This window comes from Olea europaea, chromosome 1, assembly GCF_002742605.1.
Source record: "Olea europaea var. sylvestris chromosome 1, O_europaea_v1, whole genome shotgun sequence".
Classification (NCBI taxonomy): domain Eukaryota; kingdom Viridiplantae; phylum Streptophyta; class Magnoliopsida; order Lamiales; family Oleaceae; genus Olea; species Olea europaea.
The window spans coordinates 5,263,986-5,284,290 of record NC_036237.1 but is presented as its reverse complement, the minus strand read 5'-3'; the positions used below and the strand labels follow the sequence as shown (position 1 = coordinate 5,284,290).

General features: G+C 34.9%; 2 protein-coding genes across 3 annotated transcripts; both read right to left on the bottom strand.

Moving 5' to 3' along the window:
- Positions 1–559: 559 nt before the first annotated feature.
- LOC111380138 (putative pentatricopeptide repeat-containing protein At5g37570) lies at positions 560–3,221 on the bottom strand. Its single transcript, XM_023003652.1, has one exon. It carries the CDS (start codon positions 3,143–3,145, stop codon positions 1,478–1,480), a length of 1,668 nt encoding a protein of 555 aa, XP_022859420.1. The 5' UTR covers positions 3,146–3,221; the 3' UTR covers positions 560–1,477.
- A 3,264-nt stretch (positions 3,222–6,485) lies between these two features.
- LOC111380032 lies at positions 6,486–19,869 on the bottom strand. 2 transcript variants are annotated; one of them, XM_023003524.1, is made up of 14 exons: positions 19,137–19,866; positions 17,116–17,202; positions 15,028–15,131; positions 14,850–14,900; positions 11,410–11,581; positions 10,947–11,267; positions 10,405–10,608; positions 9,789–10,301; positions 9,475–9,684; positions 9,051–9,239; positions 8,737–8,909; positions 8,156–8,308; positions 7,958–8,039; positions 6,486–7,348 (listed from the first exon to the last, which is right to left on the bottom strand). In XM_023003524.1, the coding sequence occupies exons 1-14, from the start codon at positions 19,659–19,661 to the stop codon at positions 6,959–6,961; spliced, it is 3,174 nt and encodes a 1,057-aa protein (XP_022859292.1). In that variant the 5' UTR covers positions 19,662–19,866; the 3' UTR covers positions 6,486–6,958. The 2 variants fall into 2 exon arrangements, 1 of the variants encoding a protein (XP_022859292.1); XR_002700140.1 differs by having other exon boundaries at positions 7,016–7,348; positions 7,891–8,039; positions 19,137–19,869.
- Positions 19,870–20,305: the final 436 nt, after the last annotated feature.

Sequence of the window (20,305 nt, the reverse complement as noted above, 5' to 3'; positions counted from 1 at the left end):
ATTAATTATTAACTTTAATTTCAAAATTTTATAGATTTTAATCAACATCAAACAAGGCTAAAATCACGTTCCGTTGACAATGATTATGCTGAACTAAAACTTGAATTCGTATAAAAGTAAAAAGTATGTATCAAGATACGAAAGAACTCATGATTTCTTTGATTTGTAGAAGGAATAAGCAAATTAAGTACAAAGCAAATAAAATACAACATACTAATCATCAACTATCCAGGGAGATTGGTAAATTTAGGGGGTGTTTGTTTTCCCTTTCTGTAAAAGTCAGAATGAAAAATATAATCGTCATGAACCCATACAAGAGATAAAAATTCAAATTTAATGACTTGATGTGATGGATAATAGTCATATTTTTCATTTTAGTAAGGAAAGAATACGAAATAAACAGGAGCTTAATATAATGAACCTGTTTGGAAGTGATTTTGAGAATTGATTTTTTGATCGTTAGGAGAAAAGTGGGGTCCACCTGTGAGAGAAGAAGTCAAACATGACGGTTGGAATAGTGAAATAACGGTCAAAAAATCAACTTTTTGGGTGAAAAAATCGGACCCAAACAGGCTGAATATCTTTTTCTTCTTTTTGCGTCTTGACAAGTAAAATACACAGTAACAATCATTATCACAACAACATACAAGCTCTTTAAAATGCCATAATATATAGCATATTTAAAGATGGTACCAGTCTGATTCAGATACTATGAAAGTACACAAATTTGCATTCAATTGGATAAGTGATAATTGTTGCCGCAGGTGTATCTTAGAGAAAATTCGGGGCCTCTGAACATAAAAGAATTCCAGGTTACACTTAGCAGAGGCCACTTTCAACGCAGAGAGTGACAAAGAATATCCAAGTAGCATATCAATTTTTGGTCAATTCCTTCCACCAGTTGCAAAAAAAGAAAATTGGTACATCTTCGATGAACCTGAATCACTTCTTTTCAGAGAAAATCTGCATCATAGAACTTCTTTTTCAGTGTGCTGCATAACACTTCTTTGCATTCCATTCAACCATATCCTTTCAGGTACTAAATGGCGAGGATCCAGAATATTTTAACTGGATTTAGTGAACAGAGAGCTCTTTTCTTCGTTTTTTATTTCCCCTGTTTCACTTCTCCTTCAAGTGATCATTTTCACAAGGAATGAATAACCATACTCACAAAAACCAATTTGGTCGAATAACACTGCCAATAACACAACAAACAATGGCTACAATACTGTTATAGCCAGCACTGATTAATCCATGATGTAAATTCCCTCAGTCAATAGAGCAATGCCATTATTGGACAAATATTTCGTGCATATCAATTAACTGTGAACCCTTTCATCCATAATGTTATATTGCCGCAATGTATGTGTTGGCTTCAGACTGTGTCAGAACCAAGCAAAAAGTCGGTCTCCAACTCATTGAACTTAGTAGAATTACACTGCGACAACACTTCAAAAATGTGGAATCGAGTTGAGACTTATAACTCTACATAACTGCAACCAGGTATCTTTCGAAGTCCCCTCTCGCTCATTTTGCCCCTTAAATGTGATACCTCCAACCATCTATTTGCTTCTGCATATATGTTGGACAAAAGGACATAACTACTAGCACTGTGAGGCTCAAGCTCAAAAAGTCGATGTGCTACTTTCTCAGCTAAGTCAGTGTCACACTGTAGCTGACAAGCCCCAAGAAGAGCACCCCAAGCACCAGCATGAGGCTCCACAGGCATCGATTTAATGAGCTCGTAAGCGGCATTCAGTTTTCCTGACTTACCTAGAAGGTCAACCATACATGCATAATGATCGGGAGATGGACTCAGAGAGTATTCATTAATCATTATGTCAAAATAACGAGATCCGTCGTCAACAAGGCCGGCACGTGTACATGCTGCTAAGATTACTGTGAATGCCACATCATCAGGCCTTAGCCCTTCATCTATCATCCTATCAAACAGTGCAACCGCTTGAACACCATTCCCATGCATGGAAAACCCCTGTATCATGGAACAGAACGAAATCAAATCACGTTTAGGCATTTTCTCAAACAAAAAACTCGCTCTCTCCATATTCCCACACTTTGCATTCATATCCACAAGAGCCGCAGCAACATGAGCGCGTCCAAGATCAAACGAGTTGTTACATATGTAAAAATCAACCCATTTTGCAAGCTTTAAACACCCCAATTGGGAACAAGCAGACATCAAGCTCACCATTATAAATTCATCCGGCCTAACATTCATGGCCCACATTTCGCCGAAAACTTTCATGGCCTCATTGGACTTCCCATTCTGCACATACCCTGATATCAATGCAGACCATGAAAACAAGTCCTTTTCTGATAACTCATCAAACAACAACCTTGCAGTAGCCATGTCACCAGCCTTGGCATACCCATCAATCATTGTTGTAAAAGAGACCTTATTTCTCTCCGGCATCTTATCAAACAAAATCCTAGCACCCTTTAATTCACCCAACCTTACCAACCCCTTAATCATGGCATTCCACGTAGCCAAGCTCTTCACAGGCATTTCATCAAATAGATATTTCGCCTTGAATAAATCTCCAGAATTTAAATAACCCACCATCATAGCCGTCCAAGAGACCTCATTTGTCACGTTCATTCCATCAAACACCTTGCGTGCAGAGTTAATCTCCTCACACTTACCATACAAATCAATCAAACTGGAGCCCACAAACACATCACCATCTGTCCCATACCTTACACTCAACCCATGAATAACTCTCCCTTCCCTCAAAGCGTTTGCATTAGAGCAAGCCTTAATCAAAGAGGGAAAAGTATACTTATCAGGACCCACAGTTGACTCCCTTTTCATTCTCTTAAAAACCAAGAAACATTCACTAATATCAGAATCCTCACAATGGGCTTTAATCAGATTATTCCAAAGATAAATATTGGGGCTAATAACTCGGTTAAAAATGCTGGTGATGTACTTAAGGTTGGTGGGCGGAAATTGGCTGCAGAGAGAAATAAATTGTGTAATCAGGAAATTGTCTTGCTCTAAGCCTGTGTAGATGACACGGGCATGCACTATGTTTAGTTCTTTAATGGTTTTGCAGGCTCTTAACAGGGATGGTATTGGTAATTGGAATGGTGATGACCGTCCGAGTGCAGAGGGGAAGCTCATCGGCGACTATATAATAAGGAACATTTGGAGCTGTTTCCGTCCTAGATTGTTGGGTGAGAAACTATGACAAAAGAAGAGTTAAAGGCCCAATTCCAATAGCCTATTCAAACCCAAGACAAAGGTCTAAACACCTGTTTGATTTGGTTAAAAAACTTGATAAAAATTTATATTAAAATTAATAATTAATTTTAACCATATATTTTATGGGTCCACAACTTTTATCAACTTTTAAATTATATATTTCATCAACTTTTATCAAAATTTATTGAAAATTTAATTTTTACAATACCAAACGGTGCTAAATATAAGCTAAAAAAATAAGAATAACGCTGTCCATCATCACTAGATATGTGATAGCGGGATCACAATTAAATTGTTGAGTACTTGTTTGGATTCCATTATTTCACATTATAATTTTTCTTTCTCTTATTTTCAACTACATAATTTTTCATGAAATAATATTTCACTTAAACAAAAAAATAATAATAATAATAAATTCCTTCTTTTTTAATCGTATATTCTCCCAAAAAAACACTATTTCATAAATTATAGTATCAAATAGGGTAATTAGCACAAAACATCCTTACCTTTCGATATTTTTGTGGAAAACGTCCATACCTTTTATTTTTTGACGGATTACATCCTTATCTTTACCTTTTTTTTGCGCAAAACGTTCTTCTGTCAACTCTACGTTAAAATGCTCCGTTAAATCAAAAAGGTAATTAGCACAAAAGGTCCCTACCTTTCAAAGTTATTGTGCAAAACGTCCCTACCTTTTATTTTTTAGCATAATTAGCAGAAAATGTCCCTGCCTTTCAATATTATTGTGCAAAATATCCTTACCTTTCATTTTTAGCATTTTTACCCCTACATTTCACCTTTCATTGTGCAAAAGGTCATTTTCATCCATTTTTTCAATAAAATGACGATTTTACACTCTTATTGAAATAAAACAAAAAGAAAAGAAAAAAATAATTAATTAATTGCAATCATAGTTCTAAATCTTTCAAAACATTACAAATAAATCCTAAATTCTCCACTACCGCCACTTTCCCAACCCCACCAAGCCACCACCTATAGATCCATATAGCACCACTTTTCGACTACAACACCTATCGGACTCCACCACCACCAGTGTCACCTCAATCTCCCCAATATCCTCCTCCATAGTATTGGTCACTAATCTGTCCGAAACAACTACATTTACGGTGGTGGAGTCCGGTGGGCATGGTGGCCGAAAGGTGGTATTATGTGGATTTATAGTTGGCAGCTTGATAGGTTGTGAAAATTGTGGTGGTTGAGAATTTATGATTTATTTGTAATATTTTGAAAGATTTAGAACTATGATTGCAATTAATTAATTATTTTTTTCTTTTCTTTTTATTTTATTTTAATAGGAAGGTAATATCGTCATTTTATTGAAAAAATGGATGAAAATGACATTTTGCGCAATGAAAGGTGAAATGTAGGGGTAAAAATGCTAAAAATGAAAGATAGGGACGTTTTATACAATAATATTGAAAGGTAGGGACAATAATATTGAAAGGTAGGGACTTTTTCTGCTAATTATGCTAAAAAATAAAAGGTAAGGATGTTTTGCACAATAATTTTGAAAGGTAGGGACCTTTTGTGCTAATTACCTTTTTGATTTAACGGAGCATTTTAACGGAGAGTTGACAGAAGGACGTTTTGCACAAAAAAAGGTAAAGGTAAGGGTGTAATCCGTCAAAAAATGAAAGGTAGGGACGTTTTCCACAAAAACATCAAAAAGTAGGGATGTTTTATGCTAATTACCCTATCAAATAATGGGGCCAAACAGGGCTTAATGAAAAAAAATGAATTTCAACTTTACTACATTGTGGCATAAACTAACGATGTACACAAGTGATGATAGTCCAAAAATAAGAGTATTGTTATTCGTCAATCTAGGTGACTGGGCTTCTCAATTCATTATTTAATGCAATACGATTTTATTGGACAATAAATTAAGAGTTCAAATATCACCTAGACTGATGTGATTAACAGTACAAACATTTCCAGTTTAACCATTGATTGCTTAAAAATTTGTGCCACATAAACTGAAATAAACGGTGTTATCCAATTCAGGTTAGACATATTAGAGAAAAATAAACAATAATAGAGATTTGCCTAGATCAAAACACTCTGGTAGATGACGTGAGGTAGCAAATTTTTTTTAAAAAAATTCTTTATCTAATATTAAATAAATTTGATTATGGTCATAAATCATTGGAGATTAAATTTTGAACTTGATCTTCTACTCAATAGATATTGATAATGTGAACTGAAAGTCTTTCTATTTAACTATCACAAAGATTGCAATTCATAGAATGTATTGAAGATATTCTAATAGTGAATAGGACTCTAGTGGTAATCACGTCTAGATGAATAAGATTATTTCAAAAATAAAAATGTAATTAATTAATCGAACGCAATAAGCAAAAGTGGACAACTCATGAGTACGTGCATGTCAAATCAACACAAACTCGTGGCAATTTTTCTCATGAACATTCTTGCAGTAAGTAATTTTTTCTCGTGAAAATTCTCAAATTTCATTCCTCCAATCCTTGAGATATTTTGTAAATAACAAAACCTTGCTTTTCTTCTCGTTTTATCTAAACAAATGATCCCTTAAAATCTAGAATATAAATATAATTATGAAAAATGTTATATGCCCATAATATACAAGAATACTTGGAGAAAGAGTGTCATTCAACATTTTTTAATATCTTGGTCAAAAGTTTATTTTTCCTTTCTTTATGAATTTTATAAAAGGCTACGTACAAAGTGCTAATATTGAAAATCTAGGGTTCTAGTTAACTTTCTCAAACGTTTTTCAATTGTAATTGAACTTTAATATATTTTTGAAATGCCATTGACATTTTCGAAATATTTCTCTATCATCATTGAACTTTAAAAATTATCCAAGTTACACCATTTTACCAAATATTATCCAATCCATCACTCTGTCTGTCTGCTTTTAAATGTTAACGAATTTGATGACATGAAACTTGAAATGGTGAATGAAATAATATTTTGTTAAGTTCATCAAGTTCGTTAACTTTTGAAACGGTAAGTAACAGAATGATGAATGAGATAATATATTAATAAATTCAACGGCAACTTGAATAAAGTTTAATGGCAACTGAATATATTTCGAAAAGTTCAGTGTAATTTAAAAAAAAAAAATAAAAAAAAAAATTAAAGTTCAACTATAACGGATAAACATTTGTGAAAGCTCCATAGCAAGATGGATATTTAACCTGAAAGTCCACGAGAAGTTCCAATACTGTAATTGCCATCCTTTTAACTCCACAGAAAATAAACAAGATAAAATCATCGGGATAATCTTTCGCACATTTGCTAGTTAGATGGCAATCACATGATTTTAAAAGGATTTATCAGCATGGAACCCAAAGAAATAAGGAAATTGGATCCATTATTACCAGGGACATTTACACTGTAAAGAATAAATGCTCAGATACTTGTGCAATGTCTAAAATAGTGACAAAAGAATTTCAATCAAATTTGCTTATCTGTTGGAGCTGTAATGCCTTCACAAGCGCTGGCTCGAGTCATGTATGTGCATTACTCGACCTCGTGTCTCCTCCTATGTATGTGTAGAGTCAGAATAATGTCAGTGGAAAGTATATCGATGCTGTTACAAAGAATGAAGCCACAGGTTTCTTCCAAGAGAAACATAGAAAGGCCAACTGGTTCAACTGTCGTATTAGAAGTCGAGAGGTTCATCAAGAAATTCGAAATCCTCTGGACAAGGTCTTCAGATTCCTATCCCTATCCTCCAAGGGTTTTCTGTTTGTATCCGTACTTCTGCCTTTCAAATAGTTTCTCTCTTGTTTTCCTCTTCTTGTCCATCTTTAGCCTGTATCTTTCTTCCCTCTCCCTCTCATATATTCCCTGCCAGTAAACCTCCCCCGTCAATGGCCATAACCATGTTTCATATGGATGGTCGTTATCATCTGCAGCCTCTGCAAGGTCTTCATCCATACTTTTCAATAAAGTAATATTGAAGTACTTCGTCCACATAAATCCTTTTCGCTGTTCAATAGGGTGTTGCTCTTCCAACAAACCTGACTGAGGATCAATATAAACCATCTTCCGTGCACTATGATAGGCCCAAACGTTGACTAGGAGTTCCAGAAGCCGACAGTAACAATGCTTCTTCTGGTTGACAATAAACAATCAAACATGAGAATCTTCTTTCCATTCGGAGAAAATTGTGATAGCTAGAGAAAATTGCACCATTAACAAGTTGGCCCCCACCCCCGATCTTTAAAAAGTTGATTCTCAACCTTTCATTATAGTTGCAGAATAAGTCTCCAATGACGGAAACTGTCCAAATCTCAGTTAAATTGTCATTCTTTGAAACTAGACCCCTTGACAACCATTATTTGAAAAGTCATTTTTCGACACACTTATTTTCAACCACAAACTCACATAATAAAATATTCTGCACTTAAACCCAAAACTTTTTCCTAATTTTCAACCACACATTCTCCTAAAACTCACTATTCAAATCATTGTTTTTACCAAATAATGGTTGTCAAATAGGGGCTAGGTTTTGTTTCATAATATAGCTTAGTACACAGAAAATAGAAACTATTCGTGTTTCCAAGAGGGCCATTGACTGTTTGACCAAGATTTGGATGATTTCTTAGTAGGGGTCTGATTGTGCAACTATAATCAAATGTTAAGGACCAACTTACTCCTTCAGCAATAGGTTGGGGACCAATAGTGCATCATTTTCCAACTCTTTTTGGCTCAAGAGTTTACCTCAATCACTGTAAACCCCAGCAAACAATCAGATGTGCTGCTTGAATTCACGTGCAAATGATTGAGAGAATCAACAAACATCCTGAGATTGAAATTTGTCAAAAGTTCATAATTAGTTTGATCGCCTTGAATGTAAAATGTTGTGTTAGGATATTAAGTATATCAATATAAGTAATGAATAAATATGCTTTCTGCCACCTTGAAAACATAACAAACTCCAGAAAGGAAGGGGTTGGCATCACCCAGCTGTGTAGAGCTGACCAATGTCCGCCATCTTCAGGCATGGGTGGAAGAGCTTCTATATTTGACGGCAAAGCATACATTAAGCGGAATGCATCTTCAAAGGCAGTTCTACACATTTGAAACCAAAATGAGGAAAAATGGAGTCGAATCATATACCAATCAAGAATTAGCAATTTATAACCGTAGAAGATAAAGAATAGTAAATATTTTATCTAAAGATTTACAGGATGCTCAGAAATCTCCTAATAAAACCCCAAAATTCCAAGGATTTTGAAATTAGTATATTAGTAATATTAGTTTTTATTAATTTAACCAACCAGAAAAATTCTTCACATGCCCTAAAAGGACTCTCCAACAGGGAAGGTAATAGAAACATATCCCTTGATTGTTAATTTATCTTTCCTCGTCCACATTAAATCTACTTTAAACGGAGACTACTTGCAGCTGGTGTCCACAGATATAATGTATTACTTAAAGAAAATCTTAATGATCACTAGATTGATTACAAGAACAACATATATTTCCCTCACACTTACCGGCACTTTCCGCCATTCATAATATCACACATGGACCAAAAAGTAAGCAGATCATTGCTTTCGACATGGCCACCATCCATGTCCGTGCAAGTCCAAAAGTATACTACATCCCCTACAGGTGTTTCTTGTATTGCTTGTTCTAAAACCTTTTCTGCTTTTTTGGATAAAGATACCTGAAATTTTTAAGATTCAGCAGTTGCAGCTAATTTGCAAATGGCAACATCGTTCATAGAATATTATATTCTAAGAAATAGTTAGACTAGAAGCAAAACCATCTTAGTTTTGCTGAGAACGTGACAAAATGAAGCACGTACCTTCCTCCCAGCAGCACGCCATGTCTGAAATCCTATCCAGGGACGCTTGTGAATGTTATCAACCCCATTAGCAAGTGCAAACATTCCTCCAGTCTCACAGAGGATATCGCGATAATATGTATCATTCAGGATAGGCAGCCGACCAACTGCATCCACATCATCTGACCTCATTCTCTGAGATCTAGTCGACTGATAAAATTAACAACAACAAATAAAGGAAGAAGACTTAATGATAAAAAAACACTAAATGCAAAAGAGAAGATAATTAAAAAAGTAAACTCGATTCTGCATAGTTGACTAGCAGTAAGTTACAATACCAAATAAGGGATTATTCATTCCATAAAGCATATATAAGTTGAAAATAGAGGGAAAAGTTGCAATTTAAGAAACTTATAACACAACGATCTGGTTCAGGGTAACTTACGAGACTTAGCCCACGGTACAAAGAACCGTGGTGTAGAAATGGCCAACCCCCAGCTCCATTGTAAATCTCATAAATGCATACTGGCTGCCCTGTTCTTTCTAGCTCACCTTCATCCCTCTCATTCGTTTCAAATTTAAGCTTTTCAGCTTTACGAGCAGTACGATATATCTCATCCCACACACCAATGTCTTTCTCCATTCTTTCCTCAATCTACAAGAGACGATGCAGGATTTAGAATCTGAAAGAAGAATGGGAGTGTAGAGTAAAAAACAGGGGGTCCAAAATATTGCATACATGTCTGAATATGGCCATACCTCCTGCGTTTCTAGCCTCTCCACTTCCTCAGAACTTTCTATTCCCCTCAAAGTATCCCAATCTAAAACAGTTGGGATATCCTCTTCCAGATCTTCAATGTCATTCCCAGAGATGTTCTTTAGTGGAACCAGGTTGGTCATTTCTTCCTCAAGGTCATCAACAATACTGGAAATTACCCCAGAAGAACCCTTAAGATACATGTATTCAGAATTACTAGATTTCTGCTCTATTTCATTCTCGAAAAGATTCCATTCCCATGAAGCCTGTTTAAGCTCTGAAATATGAACTGGCAGAAGAACATCAGATGGAAAATTAAAGGCGTTCTCCAGTAGCCTTGCATAACCAGTAATGCACTCTGCTGCCAACATGTTCTTGACTAGTGACTTTCCAGATGAAGCAATAGATTCTGCATCATCAGATAATTTTCCCTCATATATCAGAGTAGAGAAAGCATTCAATAATGCCCTGTCATCATGTTTTTGAAAAATTATCCCATGAACACCATCAACAACCTAAGGATTCAAAAAAAAATTTAGAGAAGTAAAGAAAAAGAGCATGAAGCTTCATACTTGAGCTAAAAAGACCAATGGCAAGGGAAAGATGAATAAAACTTACATATTTCTTTATTACAGGATAATCAGGTGCAACAACAGGTACCCCAAAAGACATGGCTCTTGTCAGCAATGGAGGAAAACCTTGCTCATCTTGGGAGGAACCATAGAGGATGATGTCAGACATCAGTATCAGACCATTGACATCATTATCGATGCCATAATGTCTCAGAGAACCATCAGGAACTCCCAAACGAGTAGCAATATCCTATAGACTTAAAATCAACGGTCAATTCTGAACTTATCCAAGTAAAAAGCAGACATCATGTTTTAAAAGCACCCATAATTTGATCTCAACTATTTGATTTGTAAAAGAAAACGGCTAATAAGGGAAGAGGAAAGAAAATTAAACATTTCAAATGAGGAAACCAGAAGCAACCATGGCCATCCGCCTGAAATACTGCCTTTAAAAGATGAGGATAATCCTCTAGCAAAACAGTTCCCAATTTTCATGGAAAGATTCCTTTAGTACTTTCATATTTTCCTAAGCCATAAAACAATGCATGAGAAAGTAAATAACCAGAGAAGTATTCAGGAATTGTATACCTGTAAAGCATCATTATAGCCGTTGCTGGAATTTCCACAAAGGAAGACAAATTTAAATGTCCCTCCATCATCTTTTACTGCCGCATATTTGATGAGCAAAGGTTCTATATCATGCATTGACACTGCATAATCCAAAACTAACTCATTGTAAAAGAAAGAACTTCCAATAACCAGAACTAGCATGTCATCCTTATCAAAACCATTTTCCTCCCGCAGCTGAAATTTAAAGTGGGATGCACTGTAGCTTTCTGCAGTATAAACATCTACCGGCGATCCAGGAATCACATAGAAGTTTCCAGTGTCAAGCGCACTATATAGCATCTGATGCAGCAAGGGAATAATAACTAAGAATTAAGAGTTTTCAAGACGACGACAACAACGCATAACAAATTTATAAGAGAACAAAAAGGACAAGCAGCGCTATAAATCATACAAGATGACAGACGAGGAACAAGAGATTTACCGGCAAAGAAAAATCTGGAAACACAACAACATCAGCCCTATGAAAAGCATTTGTCCAATTAGAAATAAGAAGGTCCCAGCCCCTGCTTTTATACAATGGAAGGCGATTTGCAAGTATATCTTCTTGAATGATCCATATGAGTGGCACAGAGCAAAACGGCTCCTGCATGAGGCTGCATAGATATAAAAACTCAAAAATCATAGCATCACAAACTATGTTGCACTGACAGGGGCAGCCCAAACGTAATTTTTTTAAAAAGTAGGACATGAACACCTCAAAGAAAAGTCAATTAAACTTTTTAAAATTTTAAAGTTAAGACTTCGTTAATATAGGAAAAGGCACGTGCCATGTCGAATGTCCGTAAACTATCCATTGAGAATCAAAAACTTAGAGAAATATATAAAAATAAGGACGCGGCATGTGACTAGTCGAATCCATGTTATAAAGTGTCCAAGGAGTGTTTTGTACGACACGAAACTATGCCTGTTAGACACGAAGAAACCACCCTAGTAGGAGTGTCCGATCATCATACACCATGAATGAAACAGATGAAATTAACTCTTCAGAGCGTCCTCGGTGTCATGATGGTACTAAACAAGCTAAGAGAGAAGGACATAGATCACTAAACAAACACTATATTGTCACATATTTCAATTTTATCCATTCATCAGATGTTAATACTGTTGTTTGCCTTATATTTTATACCAATGACAAGAATTATATCGTTCAATTTTGAGAACACAAAGCAAAACCTTTTAAACCAGTTGCACAATGCATTATCCCCGCTGTTGAGATTTTTCTCAAATATTATCAAACTGAAATTATTCCATGGGAAACACAGGCCATGAAGAACTCAAATAGAAGGAACACTTCATGGTGAAAAAAGGAAAGAAAACATAAGCATGAATGGAAATGTCAATTGAGGCAGAAAGAGCTGAGATGGTGGAAAATAAGTTGACATATATATCATTTGCATTGTATGTAGATAAAGGGAATAGCCTTTCTAACATATATATTGCTCAAGATTATGTTCATATAATAAACAAGCTTTACTATACAAGTAATCATAATTTCTCTTAACAAAGATTCAATATCCAGCCGAAGTCTAAGCCCCCGTTTTTTTTTTTTTTCTTTTCTCTTATTTTCAACCATACAATCTTCCATAAAATAATATTACACATAAATCGAAAAAATTTCTTTCTTTTTCAACCACACATTCTTCAAAAAAACACTATTCCAAATATTAAAATTTGGAAAAAATACGGATGCTAAATTCCTTGAGGATAAGCCAGATAGACTTGAATTGTAGCAACATGATTCAAATTGCTCCCCAGTTAGTATCAAATATTTGATTTACTTGGCCTTGAAGGTGAAGGTGAAGTAATATGTTATATTTACGAAGGTTTTCAGTCCCTTTTAAATGAAACAGAGACATGTCAAAAGAGATTAACAATGGCGAATGAAATTACGAAATGGAGAGTGTAAGATGCAATCGTGCAAATAGTGCCTCACATCAGGCAAAGGAGGAGACCCTTAATAATATAATTTTCATGGGCCAGTTTAATGCTACGACTATTCCTTGTATAGACGGGTTGCCTAATTTTATGTTGTTTCTTTCTTGTATAAATTGATAATACATTTCCTGGGTATTATCCGTGATTAATAAAATATTTGATTACTTATAAATAAATAAATAAAAAAGAGGGAAAAAAAATCATTTTCATGGGTCCCTTTACAGATTCTGTATATTAGCTGGCGCAATGTCACTCAGACATATATATAGGAAGTAAAGTTGAGATCTAGAAATCATGCAATCCAGCAGCCTTGGTAGAGAAAAACTGGGAAGCCTGATTCAGTGTCTTCTACCCTATGTTGCATAAGAGGAATAAAGAAGGTATAATCAGGGTGGAAATCTGTTACAGACGTCACACGGTATGAAGCACAAAGCAGCCATCAGCTGGAGCTTGGCATTGCATTGAACTTAACCCAAGATCGATCTGCTCATACAGAGTCAATTGATTGATGGATTATTTTCCTGTCTGGTATGGTTGATTGATTGTAACAGATAGTAATCTTGTTATAACTGTTTAGACAAAATGCCCTCTATGTTCTTTCTATCATTTAGAGGAAGGCAATTTGACTTACTCAGGTTATTTTTGCTCATAAAGTCACAGCGGATTGACGGGATCTTTCTCAGAACTGTTTGCATTCTTGATAATAAGTTTATAACCGATTGCACATTTTCATGTTATATTAGTCTTTTGGCAATGACATCTTTGTTCATTGTAAATGTTCAGAAATGAATGCATCTCTGGGGAGGGTTACCTTTCATCTTTGAATGAAGAAATTAGACACGAGGGAGGGAAAAAAAAAAAAAAAAGGAACTAAGTTCTTTGAGAAACTTTATTGTTAATAGATGACAAAAGTAAAAAATTTCTACGCTGTGATGATGTTCAAAGACCATGTATTTTGTAGCCTATAACAATATATATCTTTAGCAATTCAAAAGATGCATTATAACCAAGGACGCTCAACACGTAAAAACATTCCCTGACAAGTGTCATCAGTATGCTTGGGCAGTTTAACGGCCTGCTTGGCAGTTATTTTTTTTCACTGCCAATTTTGAGTGGCACCATTCACAAGAGGTTAGAAAAATCAATGCTTGATAAGTTTTCTAGAGCACTGATTTTGGCTGATTTAAAAGCCACACAAATTTGGTATAGTTTGAGCTCGATTATAATTAAATTTTTGGAAAAATATATTTTATAATAATAATTTTTTGAAGAATGTATAATTAAAAAATTAGAAAATTTTTGAATATACGTGTAATATTATTTTATTATAGGGTGTGGTTGAAAAGAGGAAAGAGAAAAATGAATTTTAGAATTGATGGAGCCCAAACATGGGCATAATTTTGACCATTTCTTTCAACTCACCAAATAGATGAATTTTGATTGTTTCTTATATTCTATTCTAATTTTATCCTTTATAAAATAGTTAATACAACATATTTTGTTCAAAGCTAACTTGTTAAAAAAATGCATAAAAAAAGAATAAATTATTTTTAAGCAAAAAAATTACTTTATAATTAAAAAATTTACTTATAAGTAAAAAATTATTTATAAGATAAAAGTTCACTTTTGTGTAAAAATATGTTCATAATGTGAGTAAAAAAAATTTATACAATAAATTATAAATTGTAATTATTCTTTTAAATACTTTTAGAACCGGCGTTTAATAAACTTCCGAGCATGGATTAGACTATTTTAAAACTCGCTACTAAAACCACCCATAACCGGTCCACTAATAAAGCTCAAATCCTGTACTTTCAAAAATGCCCATAACCAGTAGCCCAAAATTCCCAAGCAGGCCCTAAAGAATTTTGTAAGAAACTTAGCAGAATCTGTAACTGATTTCTCATGTGTTGAGCAAGTGTCTACCTTGAGATGGCATCCTTTACTTCAAGAGAGTCTGCAATAATTCCTTCAAAACTGCAAGCATGAAAAGGCATCACTCGTGTATGCCAACTGAAGAAGACTAATTTACAACATACAGCCAAATACTGACTGAATATGAATCTATCTAGGGTAATGAAAAGACATAAAAGAGCAGACATACATTGACCAATCAATATAACCATATCTTCCAGGGCTTAAAATTGAGACTTGACCTCCAATTTCCTCCCATATTGGCCTTGCATTGCCATCCTCCATTGCATATATCTATTAAAGAAACAATGAAGAGATTAAAAGCTGTTGAACACCTGCATTTACCAGACATTACATGGCACGCATGATTTAACCTTTTCACATGCATTTATAGTTCAAGGGGAAAAAAATTTGAAAAAAAAAAAAAAAAAAGGTCAACCACAACCTTAGGTACAGAATATGTCCCTAATTTGGATAAAGATTTATATCATATCATATGTGACAGGAACAAAAATCCTATGCAAGCATGTGCATCAAAATCCTGCGGGAACCAGGCTAAAGCACGTGTAAATACTCTTATAGTATCAGTGGATGCGACACAAGTTACTCTCAGATAATGGTAGTAAGATAAGCCAGGCTAAACAAGTCATTTAGCATGACTGTTCTAATACAACCTCTGTAGAAAGACTTGAAAAACAGTTTCCACCAGCATCGAAGCAAAGACTGAGTCCTCTTAGTTTTAACAAATGAGCTATTTTATATGCGTATGACTAGTACCAAACAATTGATAGCCTTTTTTTCAACCACCACATCTGCCATATTAACGTATTCGCAGAAAATCCTATATAATACTGTAGAATAATTAGAACCAACAAACAAGTGTTCTAACATTAATTCTCAATACATAGGATGGCTTTTAATTTCCTTTTTTCCTTCCATTTTTAATCTTAACTTCTCTTTCTATATACAAGGTGCAAGAACAATGCCAAAGGATCTGACATTTCCGATGCATAATGTATGTATTTATTAATAGTTTAACATAGTACATGATATGTCGATTTTCGAGATACCACACTATCATCGGAATTATATGCTGCAATAATGCATATTGTTATCGAACAAACCAAAATCACTTATATATACATCTAGTTCCTAAAGAGTATTTCCAGTTTTCTATTCTAAGTTGTGAATATGGGATATTCTCTCAAATTAAAAAGATAATGAAAGCAATAACCAAGATAATTACTTCTGTGTTTACAGCAGCAGCTAGAGAACTAAAATGTTACACAGCATTGACTCTGCCACATCAATTGTCAGTACGGCAATACAATGCCAAACACTGTAGGATTGATGCTGAAGCTTTTATAATATCTGACCAAGTTGATACACTAAACGAAGGAACATTTTCACATTGCAATAGATAGAAATAAAATGTAATGCTCGTCAAAACAATGTTAACCACCTTATCTAAAAGCTTAAATGGTTTCAATTTTGTTTTCAACACACTCATCCACCTACACATTGGAGTCATCCTTAAATCAAAAGACTAAAACACGTACAATTTTCATAAATAAGTGGCACGAGATTTGTCAGGTCTTTTGCCTATATCTAATACCATGTTAATCATCTCATCTAATATCTAAGACCTTAAACTATTAGAGAGGGGCTACATATATTCATATAAATCTTGTATTGAAAAAATAATAATAATAAATAAATGTGTGTGTGTGTGTGTGTGTGTGTGTGTGTGTGTGTGAGAGAGACAAAGAGCAGCTCAACAAAAAGAATTTTTTTTCTGTTTGAATGTCCAGCAAAAATTTATCAATCTTGATTAACAAGAAAGGATCACCAAGACCTGTTAGACACCATCACAATTGGGGGGTCACAGAGTAGTCTAAATATCAACATCCTAAAATAGTGGATGCTTTTAGGACAACAATGCCAATATAATGATAAAGCTCATGAAATGGCAGGAAATTCCAGAAAAATGAAATGTTGCACAGAAACTTCAAGGACAAGTGAACAAAAGAAACACTATCTCAGAAAATAACTTATCTAACTTCAAATTACTAGAATAAAGCAAAAGTCGCTTCTCACATGAATTTACAAGATAAATAATGCGTGATATAGTTTGAAATACTGAAAGTTCTAAAGTTGCACAACAAACTCGTATAGAAACTTGAATGTGCTTGGTATTGTGATTCTAGCAAATCAATGCAGTCTTTAAATTGATTGAGCCAACCATAAATGCTATGCACAATACATTCACTAAAATTACCTTAAGCAGATAACCAAGGCCCTTCAAATTCTTCATCACTGTATACAGCATCAATGTCGATGGATCTTTCTTCATGTTTCCTAAGATCTTGCATTCACCAAAACAAAGAATATTAATTAATTCCTTACTTCAGTGAACCATACAAATGCACATATATTTGGTTGAAAGAGATTTAATTGGAAAAGGTAAAGGAAAGACAGCTATTCTGTACTTAAACACAGAACAGTTATGCCAATGAGTTGTGATCAACAGGTGCATGTAGGTTGATGTAATTGAAACATGTCTGCAAGAGATGCTACACGAACACCACTACATACATAAGAATGAGAGGCAATTCAGGTGTACATTTCCTAACAGAAGATATTCATAGCACAACCTTTGCGGATAAAATTAGACTTCCCAACATATTGAGGTAGCATTAGTGGAAGGGAGAAAAGAAAGCCACTTGCACTTATACTCATCCTTTCCATTGTACTTCTAGAAGCCATAAGTGCTACAGAGAGGGACTGCAGAGACAAAGTAATCTTTTACCCCGAGAAAATGTGTGTGCGTGTTTAGAGAGACAGGAGGGGTGGGGGTCTAATTATCTGTTGTTGCTTAACGCCTCTGACTATAGAGTAATAAATCCTATGATGGACCGATATGGACACGTGTGTCCGCCACGTATTTTGTTGTTTCTTAGCGCCTCTGACTATAGAGTAATAAATTATAAGTCATTTAGCTTGATGAATGAACACAGTATAAAATGTGAACCAATACTCAACTAAAAAAGATGAATCAATAATTAATTTATAGAACGCCAATGATAGATTGATATAAATGATTTTCTCCCCATTTAATAGAAACTTTATTGTTCCCCTCCTAATTGCACCATCATGCACAGAAGACCATGCCTCTCTTATTCCTGTCGAACTCTAACTCATACAACCAACAGCAATCACAAACCATAAATTTAGCAATATGTAATCAATCTAGATGTTAAAAGGAACACTAATTGAAAGAACAGCCAGATGAGGTATGAGATACCAGTGGGTGCTACTGCCCACAATGAACTTTGGAAAGACTACTGAGCAATTCTTTTTCAGTTACCTTTAAACTGAATTTGATTTCAAAGTGGTTATTCAGAAATCTTAGAGGCAGGAAATTCGACATCTAGAAAATTTAAGATCTCTGGGATTTCTCCACATTCAGATACCAAACAGGTCCTGAACCTGTTGTGATGGATATTATGTCTTGATCGTAGTTGATTCAAAAAACTTGATCTAATACTCGGCAACAACGATGAACAAGCATGAAAAAACTCAAAAAATGGTACTCAAATGGCTAAATCCTCATTAGTTTCATTGCAAGAACACTTTTCTAAAAACACACTGTATTCAAAAAGGTTCAACTCTGCGAAGTACTGATTTGATAAAGAGGCTGTAATGGAATTTAAGAGGAAATCAGATGATTTTTCTTGATGGTTCGCATGTTGATCTCTTGTAGGATGTTCATGATTTGTTTTAAAATTCTCGATCCTGTAGTCTCAGATCATTTTCAGAACTATAAGTGGAATGGATAGCAGATTGTGGTTGGAATAGAAGCTCTGGTGCAGAAAAATCAAGAAAAAATTGAATTCTCATTAATGATCTACACCCTTGATTTTTGAGTTCATTTATTGTGCTTAAATGTGTACAGTATTCTTGAACTGATTAACTGCACAGAGCACCACTGCACACTACTATTGGACAGTAAGAGCGTGTCTGATGTAGGTTGTTTTGAGAATGGATTTAGTGGGAAAATTTTTTTTAAAAAAAATGAAGAATGTGTAATTAAAAAATAGGAAAAGATATGAATTCACGTACAAAATTATTTTTATCCGAAAATGGAAAATTGAAAATGAGTTTGACAAAAATGGGTTTCAAAGAATCTGGCTTGCCAACGGGAAGGGACTAAACTTAAAACACAATAAAAAATCTAACTTCGGTATACTTCCACATGGATACACATAAGCATAGAAATAAATATAGTCCATCACTTACAAGTCCAATCCTCGGATGCCGAATTCCGATCCTCAGCTGGTTGCGGAGCCAATGGAGCTGGCTTCCATTAAGCTGAAGCCTAAGCCGTGGCACGAACTCCAGCGAGCTACCCAATTTCAAGTCCTCCTTAACCGACCACCGCCGCCAACGCATTGTCTCGCTAGTCACTCCCTGTCGCAACACTGACATCATCGAGCTCTGTAAAACCATCGTCGCTATCGCGAATAAAAAAATGACTAAAATAATACATAAGATCCGCGATTTCCCTTCAAAGAAGAACAATACGAGCTTTCGAGCCAGGGGCTTATGGTAGTGAGATCGTGAGGATTTGTGTGAATACGGCAACGTTTTGGATGTCGAGCGTGAAATGGAGGCGATGCTGCTGTTGTTAGATTCATTGTGATTATAATTAACCGGGTTCCGTTTAAAGGGAAATCGGTCGCGGATCGAATGGACGGCGGCGGAAAAGGCAGAGGTGGTGTCATCGTCGTCGGAGTCCGTGGTGGTTGCTAAGTTGCGACCCATTTGGGAATTGGGGAGCGAGTTAACTGTTAACTCGATCGAATTGAAAAATGGGGAATGTAATGGAATCGGAAATTCACGCGGAGTACATTGTGTGAGTTTCTGTGGGAGTGATTAATCGTTTTTTTCTAAGCTTTGGGTAATGTGAGAGCGACGGATGACAGCGTAAATGTGCGAGTTTTTTTAGACTTTTTGGAGAGAGAAAATGTGAATAACGCGCTTTTAAGTTTTAGAAGAGAAGTAGAGGAGGATGAGTGACCAAGTCCATATCGGGGATTGGATTTGTCCGATATTCCTCGTATACGACTAAGCCTCATTCACCCCCATTAATTTTCATTTAATTATATTTTATTTTTTCCTTTTCTCTTTTCTATTTTCAATTACATAATCTTTGATAAAATAATTTTACACGTAAATAAAAAAAATTCTTTTTCAATCACTTATTTTTTCAAAAAAAATACTATTTAATTTTTTTTCATTTCCAAAAAATGGGGCCAAACGGGAGCTAAATAAGCCTACTTCTGGAAAATAATTTTAGCTCTTGTTTAATAATCATTATTTTGAGATTTTGATATTTCGAACAGTGATTTTTTGAAAAATATGTGATTACGAAAATAAAGAAAAATTTTAAATTTATGTGCATAGCA